The sequence below is a fragment of the Tarenaya hassleriana genome, unplaced genomic scaffold (genome assembly GCF_000463585.1).
Source record: "Tarenaya hassleriana unplaced genomic scaffold, ASM46358v1 Cleome6, whole genome shotgun sequence".
Taxonomy (NCBI): domain Eukaryota; kingdom Viridiplantae; phylum Streptophyta; class Magnoliopsida; order Brassicales; family Cleomaceae; genus Tarenaya; species Tarenaya hassleriana.
Genome location: NW_010968505.1, coordinates 3465838 through 3480922, shown reverse-complemented (window position 1 = coordinate 3480922; position 15085 = coordinate 3465838). Strand labels below are relative to the sequence as shown.

The 15085-nt window shown below is 37.9% G+C and overlaps 3 protein-coding genes and 1 long non-coding RNA gene across 8 annotated transcripts; 2 read left to right on the top strand and 2 right to left on the bottom strand.

Annotated features, from left to right (window-relative positions):
• Positions 1-1049: 1049 nt before the first annotated feature.
• LOC104799323 lies at positions 1050-9453 on the top strand. Of its 3 annotated transcripts, none has more exons than XM_010521773.1 (27): positions 1050-1327; positions 1502-1539; positions 1632-1807; positions 1897-1961; positions 2373-2703; positions 2876-2942; positions 3072-3222; positions 3535-3702; positions 3810-3920; positions 4280-4489; positions 4682-4783; positions 4881-5099; positions 5616-5690; positions 5776-5853; positions 6022-6204; positions 6309-6464; positions 6567-6659; positions 6750-6821; positions 7220-7337; positions 7482-7660; positions 7745-7829; positions 7951-8055; positions 8164-8270; positions 8409-8486; positions 8579-8674; positions 8751-8846; positions 9142-9453. In XM_010521773.1, the coding sequence occupies exons 2-27, from the start codon at positions 1532-1534 to the stop codon at positions 9313-9315; spliced, it is 3303 nt and encodes a 1100-aa protein (XP_010520075.1). In that variant the 5' UTR covers positions 1050-1327; positions 1502-1531; the 3' UTR covers positions 9316-9453. The 3 variants fall into 3 exon arrangements, with proteins under 3 accessions (XP_010520075.1, XP_010520074.1, XP_019056334.1); XM_010521772.1 differs by having other exon boundaries at positions 1472-1539; XM_019200789.1 differs by lacking the exons at positions 8751-8846; positions 9142-9453 and having other exon boundaries at positions 8409-8490; positions 8579-8671.
• Positions 9454-9475: 22 nt separating this feature from the next.
• LOC104799322 lies at positions 9476-10944 on the bottom strand. Of its 2 annotated transcripts, XR_769559.1 has the most exons (3): positions 10008-10944; positions 9854-9924; positions 9476-9782 (listed from the first exon to the last, which is right to left on the bottom strand). It is a non-coding gene; the product is annotated as an uncharacterized LOC104799322 (long non-coding RNA). The 2 variants fall into 2 exon arrangements; XR_769558.1 differs by having other exon boundaries at positions 9476-9924.
• A 124-nt stretch (positions 10945-11068) lies between these two features.
• Positions 11069-12447, top strand: LOC104799320 (NADH dehydrogenase [ubiquinone] 1 alpha subcomplex subunit 6-like). The gene is made up of 2 exons (XM_010521771.2): positions 11069-11431; positions 12066-12447. The coding sequence occupies exons 1-2, from the start codon at positions 11213-11215 to the stop codon at positions 12240-12242; spliced, it is 396 nt and encodes a 131-aa protein (XP_010520073.1). The 5' UTR covers positions 11069-11212; the 3' UTR covers positions 12243-12447.
• An 18-nt stretch (positions 12448-12465) lies between these two features.
• On the bottom strand, positions 12466-14342 carry LOC104799319. Of its 2 annotated transcripts, none has more exons than XM_010521770.1 (4): positions 14215-14342; positions 13310-13646; positions 13050-13111; positions 12466-12944 (listed from the first exon to the last, which is right to left on the bottom strand). In XM_010521770.1, the coding sequence occupies exons 2-4, from the start codon at positions 13356-13358 to the stop codon at positions 12642-12644; spliced, it is 414 nt and encodes a 137-aa protein (XP_010520072.1). In that variant the 5' UTR covers positions 13359-13646; positions 14215-14342; the 3' UTR covers positions 12466-12641. The 2 variants fall into 2 exon arrangements, with proteins under 2 accessions (XP_010520072.1, XP_010520071.1); XM_010521769.1 differs by lacking the exon at positions 14215-14342 and adding an exon at positions 13742-14207.
• Positions 14343-15085: the final 743 nt, after the last annotated feature.

Below are 15085 nucleotides of genomic sequence, written 5' to 3'. Positions count from 1 at the left end.
CATGGGAAGAGTCGATTCCATTTAAAAAAACATTTTATTTAATTTTTTTTATACGATATTTTATTTAAGTTGGAAGAGATTGCGGTCATTCATAAAAAAATATCTACAATTGATCATATAACCAAAATACCAAATGTTTCGAAATTAAAATTCCATACAAATTCAGCAATATAAAATTAAAATAAAGAGGAAGATATTTCGAATTATTATCATAATATTTCATAAAATATATCAAAGATGATATTAAATAAGAAAATAAATGTGACAAAAAAGAAGAAAACAATTAATTTTCTAATAGGTAAAAGAAAATAAATGTGATTTGAAAAGAAAACAATCACTTTGCTAAATATTTCTCGTATAGCAAGTGACAGTTTAATCATTATAGCTATTAATTAACTGGAGTTTTTCAAAATGAATAAATATTTACTTGTCACTTTAATTCCAATGATATGCAAGTATTTTATTTATTTGTGAGATTTTTTTTAAACCAAGGTAGAGTTATAGGAGAATTGACATATGATCATTTACTCATTTTTACATAAAATTTAGATAATTATCATTTGTCTTATCGAATTTCGAGTGTTCTAAACACAACATCAATCTGTACAGCAGTGAAGTGATTTTTATAAGTTTTATTTAATTAAAAATAGATATTTATTCTATAAGAGGTTTTTTTTTTCTTATGTTATTTTTTTAAGTTATTATTATAAAAATTATATTTAATAATTTAATTTATTTAAATATAATTAAATGCTATCTCATTTCATTCATACATTCAAACAAGTAATGATATAAATTGTATTGAATTACATTAACATCATGTTTCTATATGATGAGATTTATCTTTCCAAACTACTAAATTTTGGAAACTTATTTAATTTAGATATTTATCTCTAAAAATTGATTTTCTTCTACATCAAATGTTTTTGTTATTTTTCTCTATCATCTAGCCAGAAACTTTCTTCTCTCTAATTCCGAGCGCTGACGATGAAAAAATATACAATATATATATATATAAAGAGGAGAAAAAACAGCAGGAGAATATTTCACTCCCTAAGACCCCACGCTTTGTACAGATAGATCTTTCGCCTCCTCTCCGATTACCTTCGCCGCTCTCTCTCTCTCTCCCCCCATTGAAGAAATTCTTGCGAATAGTTTTTACTTCTACATTTGGAGATTGTGTTCATAGTCTCGAGTTTCTCTCCCGAAGCTGTTCGTCTCCTCAGATCGTTATCCGCGTCGGTGTTTGATTTTTTTCTTTATCTCGTATTCACTGTGATTTTGCAGCGTCTGACTTCTCACGAAGATCGATCTCGGGAAAGAGCAAGTAAGTTTTCTGTGTTTCTTGAGGATTCTGAAGAAATGTTCGGCTGAATTCTTTGTTCTTGGTTCTTGCACTGTCTTAGTGTCTCTGGTTCTGTTGAATTGGATCTGTTGATTTAGCTGCTTCTCGGTTTCACGTGATTATCAGTTGAATTCTCTGAACCTCCTTAAATCTTAGGAACGCGGGGATAAGTGCAGCTGAATCGAGATGGAAGAGTATGTTCTTTGCTCTGAATCGTCGCTCTCTCTGGTTCTTGGTTTTTATGTTACTGTCAATGAATCTGTTGCTGAATATTTTTGTTGTGTAGAGAAAATGCTGTTGAGATTTTGCAAAGATATCGCCGGGATCGGCGGAAACTCTTGGATTTTATTATGTCCGGTAGCTTGATTAAGAAAGTTGTAATGCCTCCTGGGGCTGTGACACTGGACGATGTGGATTTGGATCAAGTTAGTGTCGATTATGTCCTTAATTGTGCTAAGAAAGGTAATAATTAGCTTTTATTGATCAGTCTCTTTTTTTAATTCTTTGATTTGGAGCAACACAATGTTGTACTTCATAATTTGTTAGTGCAGGTGGAATGCTTGAACTTTCTGATGCAATTCGGGATTATCATGATAAGATTGGATTGCCTCAAATGGTATGATGCTCACCTTGTGTATCTACGATGCACATCAACTTCTTGTTTCATTTCTTGTGTAATCTTTGTCCTGGGCGCGACAATTTAATGCTCTCTTTATTTCCTGGAATCATTTACCCTTCTTTTCTTTGTCCCCATGGTTCAGTTTCGTGATTAGTGGTGCTTGGACTTATGTCTTATGTTGCGTCATTCAATGACCATATATTCTCTCCCATATGACTAGGAAAATCTTGTAAGATTTTGTAGGATGATGCATTTAAAGCACCTGTTTTTTGGGGGAAATTCTTTTTTATGAATGGTGGATTTAACATATACAGCATCTTCACTTTGATTTACTAAAGCTATCTTCCCCTGCCCCCTCTGCTTTTATCAATGTTTTTACTAAATTCTTGTTTGTTATGCAAATTTCAGAATAGCTTGGCTTCTGCTGATGAATTCTTTTTGGTTACAAATCCTGAATCTTCTGGTTCACCTCCAAAAAGGCCGCCACCACCTCTTCCTGTATTAACTTCCTTATCTTCTCCCATCATTACAAATCCGGAGTTTTGTGAATCACCAAACTTGCCACCTGTAACGAGATCAGAATCTATTGAATCGCCCCAAGCTCAAGAGCTGACTGTGGATGACATTGAGGATTTTGAGGATGATGATGACATTGAGGAAGTTAATAACATCAGGATCTCAAGACGAACTGCAAATGATGCTGCAGACTTTGTGCTGAAACTGCCCTCGTTTGCTACTGGTAAATGAGTAGAGACTGCAGATTTCTTAAGTAAAGGGGACTACCTAATTGCATAAATAAAACTAAGAGTTTTTATATAAATCTAGAGGTGATTTAGACCTTCGTGTAGCCCGATCTATTGTATAGCTCAGTGAGGTTCGTTAACAATGATATTTTTTTATTGTTGTTTCAGGTATCACAGATGATGATCTTCGTGAAACCGCGTATGAAATCCTTTTGGCATGTGCTGGTGCCTCAGGGTATACATAATCTGAATTGCTAACTTATCTTTCCTTTCTCTCTTGCTTTGGGTTCTTTATATTGAATTTCTCTTTCATTATGCTCACATTCATCTCGGTCCAGACTAATCCTCCTGGCTCTTGAAACAGGGGTCTCATTGTGCCATCAAAAGAGAAAAAGAAAGAAAAGAAGTCTAGTCTGATTAAGAAGCTTGGCCGCAGTAGAAGTGGGAGCGTTTCTCAGTCACAGAGTTCATCAGGATTGACTGGTTTACTGGAAACAATGAGGGGTCAAATGGAGGTATATCTGGTTGGATTAGAACATGGCTTTGATATTCATTTATCTACATTTTCACTCTTTACCTGGCATACCTGCTGAGATAATTGTTTCTGTACACATTTCATAATCTTGCCTCTGTTTTCATGCTAACCATCCCTTGATTCGTGCATCTCTTACTCTGCCATTTCGTTTCTTATTCGTCCCTTTTCATGTGCTAATGCATTTGAGGATGTTTGCCAGTGCTATTTTCCTTTATTACCAAATGAACTGGCACAATTCTCTGGATTGCAGTTCTTTCATGTATCTGACAACCAATCCTGTGCATTCGTGCAGATTTCTGAGGCTATGGACATTAGGACAAGACATGGGTTGCTTAACGCTCTTGCAGGAAAAGTTGGGAAACGAATGGACAGCCTCTTGGTTCCTTTGGAATTGTTATGCTGCATTTCTCGTACAGAGTTTTCTGACAAGAAAGCATACATACGCTGGCAGAAAAGGCAGGTAGTAATTACATCTTCTCACATTTGATTTGTAGTTTGTGGGATTTCTTCCATTTGGACCTATTGGTTCTCGTATATTCTACCGACTTCTTCTTTTTTTTTTGGCAGTTAAACATGTTGGCAGAGGGGCTCATTAATCATCCTGCTGTTGGATTTGGAGAATCAGGTCGCAAGGCTAGTGACCTTAAGAATCTTCTGGTAAAGATTGAAGAATCCGAGGTATCTTTTCTAATTTTAGCTCATATGATTTGCTCGAGGATTAGACACCAGAAAGGTTTTCCTTTTGAATTTGTTATTCTATTTCGAATGTCAACCCTATTTATTCTTGTAGTCAGCCACATAATAGCTCTTTACTTGGGAAGTGAGATGCTGCTGGATTGCATAAACCCTTTAAATGTTTACCCAATGACAAACCTTTTTTACGCTGTAAATGACTTGCTTTTAGTTCTTGACATATTCTGGTTTAGATATATGAATAAGTTCTTTTCTCAGAAACTATCTATATCCAAAATTTAATTGGCATAAATTAGCAGTTTCATAATGTTTAACTTTATTCTTTTACTTTCTTTTATGCATAGTCCCTTCCATCTTCAGCCGGGGAAGTCCAGAGGGCAGAATGTTTGAAATCTCTTAGAGAGGTTGCTACTTCACTTGCTGAGAGACCTGCTCGTGGCGATTTAACGGGTGAAGTGTGCCACTGGGCTGATGGTTATCATCTGAATGTTAGACTGTATGAGAAATTGCTACTCAGTGTCTTTCACATGTTAGATGAAGGGAAGCTGGCAGAGGTTTGTGATATCTGTCCAAAAGTTTATGACTACATGTTCGAGTAGGAAATTCCTTCATTTGAAAATATCATATTCCTCTAGAGAAGGGAGATATTAGTGCCTTGTTATGTCATTAAGGTTTCAACTTTTTCTTTTTTGGATGCAAACTTTTCAGTTCGCTTGCTGAACTAACCCATAATCGTTGTATCATAGGAAGTTGAAGAAATTCTTGAGCTTTTAAAGTCAACATGGCGTGTTCTAGGAATTACAGAGACTATTCATTATACCTGCTACGCATGGGTATTGTGTCGCCAGGTAGTAAAGACAGAGAAACACTTCTTTATGATGATGTTGTCAACTCTTCGTGTTAGAGGTTCTAAAGAGGTGTTATGATGACCTTGTATGTATTCAGTATGTTATCACTAGTGAGCGAGGAATTTTACGACATGCTATCGAGCAGCTGATGAAGATTCCTCTAAAAGAACAACGTGGCCCGCAAGAGAGGTTACACTTGAAGAGTTTGCAGTGTAGGGTTGAAAACGAGGATATCTCCTTCCTGGAGTCTTTCTTGTCACCTATTAGAAAATGGGTTGATAAGCAGCTGGGAGACTATCATCTGCATTTTGCTGAGGTTTTAACTAAATTCCAATTATGTTCAGACACAGATCTTCTTTGTTTACTATCTTTGTTTTGTTGTTCGTGTTCTTTAGCTATGCTCTTTGGCAGTTATTTCATTATTCTGTTCTTCACGGATATCTTTTGGAAATGGATTTGAAGCATGTTCATCTTTCTCAGAGAAGTAACTAATTTGATTATTGTTTAGTATGATCCCGTTTGCTGGTGAACCGTTCATGTTATGTTGCAATCTCCTGAGCCATATATATGCATATTGTGATATTCCTCTTTTTTGCATATCTGATGGACAATAAAGTTCAATGACTATCCAGAAAATTTTAGATGAGTTTTTTTTTTCTGTGAATAACACACACACACACACGTCACATAATTCTTAGGTAGAAGCATATCGTATTCACATGCATATTATATCTTTTTTATGATAAATCTCTTTTGGATTGCCAGGCACCTTTTGTATGACTAGAACACCTTTCTTGTTAATCATTTTACTTTTGTCCAACGACTTTTGCAGGGTTCTCTTATCATGGAGGATACAGTGACTGTTGCAATGATAACTTGGAGGCTTTTGTTGGAGGAATCTGATGGAGTATGTAATATGCTTTTTGCCGGAACGTTGGTGGCAAATAGTTCTCTGGAATTGTTACTGAGAGTGATGTGTAATTTCTCTGCAGGCGGTGCAATCTACTTCCTCAGATCGTGATCAAATTGAGTCATATATCACATCATCCATCAAGAATGCATTCTCAAGGGCAAGTTGTTTTTTCTTTTATAGCCTGATTCTTCGTCAATGATGTTATCAATTTCATATGTGCTTAACCTGCTGAGCAACTGTCCTTTCAAGTAGGCACCATTTTACATTTGTCCTTCCAAAATCCTCTTGTGATGGAGGATATAATGCTGATATATGCATTTTACAGGTGTCACTTGCCATTGATAGATCAGACAGAATTAATGAGCATCCTTTAGCATTGCTTGCTGAAGAGACAAAGAAACTTCTGAAAAGAGATTCTACTGTCTTCGTGCCAATTTTATCTCAGAGGCATCCACTGGCAACTGCTTTTTCTGCATCACTTGTTCACAGGCTTTATGGGAACAAGTTGGTAAGCTTGATCCGGGTTTCCGTGTTCTTAGTGATGAGTGCTTACCCTTCCATTTATTTTTTAATAGCAAGTAATGTCTTAGTTGATTTCTGTTCCTACTTCAGAAACCGTTCCTTGATGGTGCTGAACATTTGACTGAGGATGCTGTGTCTGTGTTTCCTGCGGCCGATAGCCTTGAGCAGTATATACTGGAGTTAATGACGTCAGTTTGTGGAGAAGATACTAATGGGCCTTACTTCAGAAAATTAATCCCATATGAGGTGAGACATGCCTGTAGATGTTATTTTGAAGTCAAGGAAAATTATGAATGTGCAGACCTCCTTGTTGGCGGGGTTGAATTAAATGCATGGTTTCTTCGCTAGGTTGAATCTCTCTCTGGCACACTGGTTTTGAGATGGATCAACTCGCAGCTGGGAAGAATCTTAAGTTGGGTGGAACGGGCTATTCAACAAGAGGTAATTTTTGGGAATTCCCCCTGCTAACATGTAGTCCGTTGAGCATTGGTTTTTTGTTGAATCATTATTCACTTGAGCTTTTCTTTACAGCATTGGGACCCGATATCGCCCCAACAACGGCATGGGAGCTCAATTGTTGAAGTTTTAAGGATAGTAGAAGAGGTCAGATTCCTAACTTCATTTTCTTTTCTTGTGGCATTTTCATTTTTGGAGTCTCATCAGTTGTTTATTGGTTTATTTTCCTAATAAGTTCATTTTATAATTTATATGATCCTATTCCTATGTCCTTTTTTATTTTTCTAAATTGTCATATGAGTACGTGTCCCTATGACTTCTGTCCTCCGAGTGACATCTTTAGTTTGAACTTAGGTTGTCCTTTCAACATATTGTGATAGTGGTTTTATTGTATTTTTAATTTCCTTTTGTGTTTTCTATTTAAGGCTTATGCTTTGTAATATTACAAGAAAAAATTTCATGTATAATTGTTTGATCTCATGTCAAAATTTGTTTCTACCGATATGAACATGTCTAATACCATGTTTGGATAAGCTTTGTTGCAGACTGTTGATCAATTTTTTGCTCTGAAAGTTCCAATGAGATCTATTGAACTGAGTGCTTTATTCCGCGGCATTGATAATGCATTTCAAGTGTACTCTAACCATGTCATTGAGAAGCTAGGTAAGCACCATACACACCAATTATGGGTAAATCTGATAATGAGTTTCAAGGTCTTCGATAATAAACTTTTATTCTACAAGCATCGGCTTTCATTTTCCGTCTTTAGCTGTGGAGGAATCTGATCTCTACATTTCACCATTTCAGCAAGCAAGGATGATTTGGTTCCACCTGCGCCTGTCCTTACTCGTTACAAAAAGGAGGCTGCTATAAAAGCTTTTGTTAAAAAGGAACTCTTTGACGCAAAACAGCCCGAGGAGAGAAGGTCGATTAACATTGACGTTCCATCAACCGCAGTTCTCTGCGTCCAGCTCAACACTTTGCATGTAACCTCATCTCTCACTCTCTCAAATCTAGAATCCTTTATTAAATGGCTGCTACCTCTAACGTGATCGTATGCTATTTCACAGTATGCAGTTAGTCAACTGAGCAAATTAGAAGACAGCATATGGGAGCGCTGGCTAGTGAAAAGGCCCCGCGAAAAAATTGTCATTAGTAATGAGACTAACTATGCACCTAATTGATTCTGATGTCTGTTTTTCCTTACGAAAATAAAAGCTCCCTTGGTCTCTTCGCATGAATGCTAACTTTGCACTTTTTTTGCTTATGTATGAAGGGAAATCTTTGGTTGAGAAATCCAAAAGTTTTAACCAAAAGGAATCTTTTGAGGGGAGTAGAAAAGATATCAATGCAGCTATCGATCGGATTTGTGAGTTTACCGGTGAGATGCCTCGCGTCTACATACTCTCAGAAGATAAATTACTCTGTGATTTTTGCACTCTTTTGTTTGTTTGTATTTTTTGCTAAAGTTGTTTTTTGCTGATTGCAGGAACTAAGATTATCTTTTGGGATTTGAGGGAGCCATTCATTGAAAATTTGTACAAGCCTAGTGTTTCTCAATCTAGATTGGAAGGATTGATCGAATCACTCGACACTGTAAGAGTTGTCCCTCTCTCACGATAATGTTTATGTTTGTATGACTTTTTGGGCAGAAACCCGGAAACGACCCTACGAATATAAGCCTAGAGAGGTAATTTCTCGACATTGCTAATCTTTAACCGTTTATGGTGCCAGGAACTTGGTCAGCTATGTAGTGTCATTATGGAACCACTGAGGGATCGGATTGTCACCAGTCTGCTTCAAGCATCACTTGTCTGTAATTTCATCTCACTCGGAATATTTTTTTACACGATAAACACGCTCTCTACTATTACCTTCTGATAGATTTTTTGGTAATCTAACAGGACGGATTGCTCCGTGTACTACTAGATGGAGGTCCAGCTCGTGTATTTCACCCGAGCGATTCGAAAATGTTAGAAGAAGATCTGGAGGTCTTAAAGGTATTCTTCAACTAATCTCACTTGTATAAAACTACCATTTGTCTTGTTTGCTCAGTATGATTATTGTTGTGAATAGGAATTCTTTATTTCGGGTGGAGACGGGCTTCCACGAGGAGTGGTAGAAAACCAAGTAGCTCGTGTTCGTCATGTTGTAAAGCTTCAAGGTTACGAGGTTAGTACCAAAAATTAACATATTGAGTCCTGACATGAAGTAGGGGGTGGCCATTTCCATTATACAAAACGGACCGAACACACTAAAAACCGAATATAAAAATAATTAAAACATCCTTTGGGAAACAAACATTTTTATGAATAAAAACCGAACCAAATCTAATATAAAAACAGAATGGTTATAGATTTTCTAAACCCAAAAATAACCAAACCGAAATTTAAAATGGCCACCTTAGATTAAGATTAAGGCTGTTTTTGTGGGATTGGCTGCTGCTGACATATTTTTAACGAAACAGACACGAGAGATTATAGATGACTTGAGGACGAGGAGCAGTATGGAGATGCAACAAGGAGGAAAAGGGAAGCTGGGGGTGGAGACTCACACGCTGGTGCGAATACTCTGCCACAGAAACGATTCAGAGGCGTCTCATTTCCTCAAGAAACAGTACAAAATACCTACCTCTCACTAGCCTTGGTATGAACGATCATCCTCCCTCCCTTTTGCTCAATCTTTCTCGTATATTTCGTTTTCGATTTCTGTTTTGCTTGATTTGATACCATTTGTACATTTGAATTTCATATTGATAAGCATAGTTGTACTTTCAGAATTTAAACGAAAGAGATATAACCTGCCTAAGATGCAATCAATAACCACTGCCTCACAAAATGAGCCCACTTGTTTATTAGTATAAATAACATGAAAACATTCAACGAGACTACCTACTCAATCTCCGCACATAACTTAGGAGAACCAGGAGGCATATATGTGACTATATATATATATATAGCGTTTTGGATCAACAAGATGGGTGTGAACACTTACTTGCGCGTAATTTGAGTCATACATATTTAGGTGTTGTGTTATAAGCAAATGAAATCTTTGCACCGCCTTTTGACTGTTCATCCCGAAGATCGTCAAATGTGTTTGCCCACACCCCTATTTTTAGGATAAAAAAAATTCAGACCAGAACAAAACCTACAAAATGAGAAGAACCCTAGACAAGGCACCTTGATATTATAGTCATCCCTTTCGGTCACTTGAAGCAAAAGCTACTGCTTTTGTGGTAGAATGTCCTTGTCTGCAAAAGGATAAACTGCTTGTAACTTGATTGATTTCTAACATCAAGGGTACTAAAAACAAGGAAAAATAGCATAAACAAACCTGTATTTCAGAAAGATAAGTCTCGTTTTCTTCATGTTTAGCTTTCAAGATCTCCGAAACAGAAAAGACCAGCCCTTTCACAGATAATGGCATGCATTCAAGCGTTAATTGCCGTTTTGAACCTTCCAACTTCTGCCTTAAATCAGCAATCTCAGCTTCAACAGCACCCAGCATTTTGCTGCCTTAACTTGCAATTCCAGGTTTTGTTCATCAAGGTAGGATGTCAGACTTTGGACATGAGCCCAAGCCTTGTACTCCTGATCCTTGGCTTCAGCAATGTCCCTGCCACAGCAACTTGTACTAAGTGACGCCTACAGTCCACCCACCAAGCATATTTATCTCCATCTAGCGTGTTTCACGCATGACGTGATAACAAGCAAAAGCATTTAAACTGCTTGCTAATTGCAACAACAGTCTATTTATGAAGAAGACTAGCCGAGTACACAAAAGTTCCTCTGTGCTTCCGAAACTGAACTGCAACCTCTGGTGATCGCCATCACCACCATGTTTTTCCTCCTTATTATAAGCACCCACGCCTTCGCTATTCCGGCTATGCCGGCTGCACCAGAAGGGTGCTCAGCCAATTGATCCACGCTTCCTAGGGTTTGGAGGTGGCAAACTGGGTAAACCTCCACCGTCAACTACTCCGAGCGTCGACGTTTCTGTCCCTTTCCGGTAGAAGGTTTACCTGACGGTGGAGGTTCACCCAGTTTGCCATCTCCAAACCCGAGAAGCGTAGAACAATTGGCTGAGCGCGCCGTCGGCACAGTTGCTAATATCACCATCCACATCTCGAAATGAATTCTGATCCTGACGGAATCCAAACTGTTGAACAATCTCTCTACCCAAAATGGGCTTGGATCGGAATTGGCCCAGTAATCAGTTTATTTAACATTTGTTGGCCCACTAAGAAAGTTCCTTTTGACACAACCCATCAACATTTTCTGTTTGGATATGTATTGCATATACTTTAATTTGAATGGTCTTTATCATGTATAAATATGACATACAAATTTATATAACTTTAACACGACGTCTCTGTAACCCTCCGAAAGCGTCAGAAGTTTCCGTCGAGCTCTCTGACACAGCGCCTCTTCCTCCTCGCGTCTCTCGTAACTTGAGCTGATAGATTGCTTTTTCCTTTTCCTCGTCTTCTTCGAGCAGAGAGAATTTTCCGATCTCCGAACGACGGCGAAGAACCTAAAATGGCGGCAGCGTTCACGTTGAGAGGGACTCACGTTCCGCCGAACTCGGCGAACCTGGCGGAGGCTCGCCGCCGTGTGTTTGATTTCTTCAGAGCTGCTTGCAGATCCATCCCTTCCGTCATGGAAATCTACAATCTCCAAGATGTCGTCGCGCCCTCGCAGCTCCGATCCGCCATCGCCGCACAGATTCGGAAGAACGCTAACATCACGAACCCTAAGGTAGTTTCGTTTCTCGCAACGGTCCCTCCCGCTTCGGAAATTTTCGTATCTGGTGGCGAATTCGAGGGATTTGTTTTGGTTACATATAGTCCCGGGATGCAATTTTCGGTAGTATTAATGGATCTGTTTCTGATGGGAGAAGATTGCGGTTGCCGCATTAACGAGGCAGTGATCATTGATTGTCAATGTGATTGTTTCTCTTTAGGGGTTTAGTTTATATGGCTATGAACTTATCTCAGAAAGATTGTTTCTACTGTTTCTAGCACTTTTGATTTAGTTTCTTAGCAATCTGAGTTGGACTTGGGTGCTGGCCTGTCGCCGTTTGGATTTGGGTGCCAATAGTTTATGAATATGAAAACCCAGATGGATAAAGTTCGATCTGATAAAAGAATAATAGCATGGAAGCAGTAAGAAAGGTGGAAGCTTTACTGGTTTACTTGATGTTAGAAAAATCAGGTCGTATGATAAATGCCTTAGGATTTGCTTGTATGGAAATGTTTTTTGAGTTTTGTACAGCGACAACCTTGGCTCGAGAATATATATGTTGAACCTTGGTTCTTCTTTTCATGGTTTCTCTTCTATGAATATCTTTTGCTTCTTCTTGAATGCTATCTGGGTTTCTTTGCTTGCACAGGTTATTGATATGCTTCTATTCAAGGGAATGGAAGAACTGACGAATGTTGTCGACCACTCAAAGCAGCGTCACCATATAATCGGGCAGTATGTGGTGGGTAGTGAAGGGCTTGTGCAGGATTCTGGAAGCAAGGATTCCGATTTTCTCAAGAACTTCTACGCCAGCAACTACTTTTGAACTGGTGATGTTTCTCTTCAAGTAAGTTCAATCAATTTAAGTTGGTACTTTCCGAGGAAAATAATGAAACATAGACCTTTCACATTTGTTACTCCTCTCCTTGATCAACCCTCTCTTTTCGAACCTAACAAGTGATGATTCACCGTTTGTGTCTTGTAATAACTTGTTTTGCAACAAGTCTTAGATCTCTAGCTTGGGGTTTAAAGAGGCTGATACTGCAGTATACCAAAACAAGATCTCTTGATTATCTTCGAGTGTAGGTTTACAAGAACAAGTTTATAAGCATGGGCAAGGTACATAAACAATGGAACTAACTATGTGTCAACATTATAATGGTGGTGCTTATTATTATGTTGAACAATCAAGATATAAGAGACACTGGCTACACTGCTTGATATCCTATCCTATGCATGATGGGTTCTGACTAAGATCACAACCTACACAAATCTTGAGTCCATGGAAGGTTAGAATTAGATGCTCGACGAGTTGGAGGGCATCTTCTTCAATCATATCAAGATTCCGACAGTCTTCTAACCCGACAAGAGTCATCATATGGTTTTGGATCAGCAGAGAAGAGTAACAGAGCAGCAGGGCAAGCCATAAGGAGCTAAGAGCATGAAGCCGCGAGAACAGACGAGAGCACGAGCTGATTGTCAATATTCTTAGCATCTGTTGCAGCGTTTGTAGCCGCAAGTTGTCAGCCTGCAATCACCCATTCCATGAAATTGCCTCTCAAATAGCCAAAGCAGCTAAAACAGGCACTAGGGGTGAACACGGGTTTGGTATCCGAGTTTTTTGGATTATTACCTTGTCCACCGATGTGAAATAATGCTCCAAATTCAGAGAGATGGGAGGAGTTCTCAGTGAAACTGATAAAGAACTCATCAAAGTACAGGTAAAGATATTTAAAGAAAAGTGTAATCCCAAAACATCAATGAAATTTCGCAACTTAAACTGCAAAACGACCGTGAATAATACAGGAATCTTGGTGTTAACGAAAATTCAGAAGTGCGTCAAATGTGGAGATCACTTGTAAGAAACAGCAACCATATTTCCTCTTAACAAACCTGAAATGCAGTAAGGTCCGTATGAAAGCAACCCATTGAGTGGCAACATCTAGAACAGAATGCTATGGTACTCTATCCAAATCAGATATAGTCACATGTGGTCGATTCTATATTAAGCCGGTTTCAACCGCAGATTGAGGAACTCCCAAGTTTCAGGCATTTAGTCAGAGTCAACGGGCAAAAAGGTGAAGACATGGTGGAAGTGAAGTAGCTTGCACTCAAGTGTCTCTGTGTGGAATGCAGGCATAATTCCATTGATTGATCATGGGTTCTTGAACACTCAATGACCCTGAAGTAGCTTCTTCACTAGTTGAGCCTAAGTTCAAAACTCTCCAACCTGAGTCAAGCGCGAAAGAAGGATGTTCAGCAAACCTTGGGCTAGAATTCTACTCACATTGACAGAGAAAACTTTTTAAGCTTCCATTGACTCACCACGGATACAGCGTTTCCATTAACAGAAACTTCAAAAGACGCATAATTTGAATCATATATCAACATCGAAGCATAGGAATTCCTCACTAACGCGTCAAAAAACCGACGATTTGGTTCCTAGTGAAGCTAAACAAAAGGCCAAAACCCTTTTAAGACTTGACAAAGCCAACTGGGTCATATCTTCTAACGGCCAAAACGCGGAGTATAGGCAGATTTTGAACAAGAAACCTCGGCTAAAAACCCTAGAGCCTTGCTTGGGCTTGGGCATGGGCAAGCAAGCTTGAAGAAGAAGAAAAATCCCCTGGAAAAATGAAATCTTTTGCCGAAGCTAAAGCTATTCGCAAGGGGGGGACACGATCAAGAACTCCAATCTCCAAGACGTCGTCTTGTCTACGAATCCACCAGTTCCCAAGAACAGAACAAAAAAGGGTACTGTCAAGTTGTTGTTTTTTATTTTGTTTCAAAGTCTTTACCTTTTCCTTAGTGGATAATAAGCGAAGACGATTCCGGGAACTGGGGTTTGGTGAAAATGCCTGATGTTGCAGTAACTTTCCATGGCCTCACTCGATTTCCCACTTTTGACAAAAACAAACACCTAATAGTTTCTTCTCTTGTCTCTCTCTCTCTCTCTTCCTTTTTTGCTGATAATTTCTCTCTCTTAATTTTGGAAAATGTCAGAAAAAAAAATCAGAGATTTTGATATCAAAAGATTTATGGAAAAGCTTTTAAAAATCAGAGATTTGGTAGGACTATTTTTTTTTTTTTGAAAATTTTAATTTTTACATCCGATTGCGATCTCTTTTATTTTATATTATACTTAAGTTTGGGTTCGGTTAGGATAACTATTTACACACAAAAAATTATTTTTATTATTAGAGAAAATGACATTTTCCTATACCAACTTTGCAAAATGTGACCTTTTCCTACACGAATTTTTAATTTGACAAAAAACTACACCAAATTATCAAATGTGCCAAATTGATACACGAACTACCCAATTTAACTGCAATTTTCTACACAATCCGAAAACGGTGTTAAGTGTCCGTTAACCGCTGACGTGGCACGCCACGTGGCGGCTGACATGGCACGCCACATAGATTTTTTTTGCCACATCAACATGCCACGTCATATTTTTAAAAAAAATTCCCATGCCACGTCATATTTTTAAAAAAATTCCGAAAAATATGAAAAAAAATCGATTTTTTTTTAATTTAAAATAAAATAAATAAATAGCAATATATATATATATATATTCAAATATATTCATATCTATATACAAATAAAAATATAAATATATATACAAAATAAAAAACATACACATATATATACAAACATCTATACAAA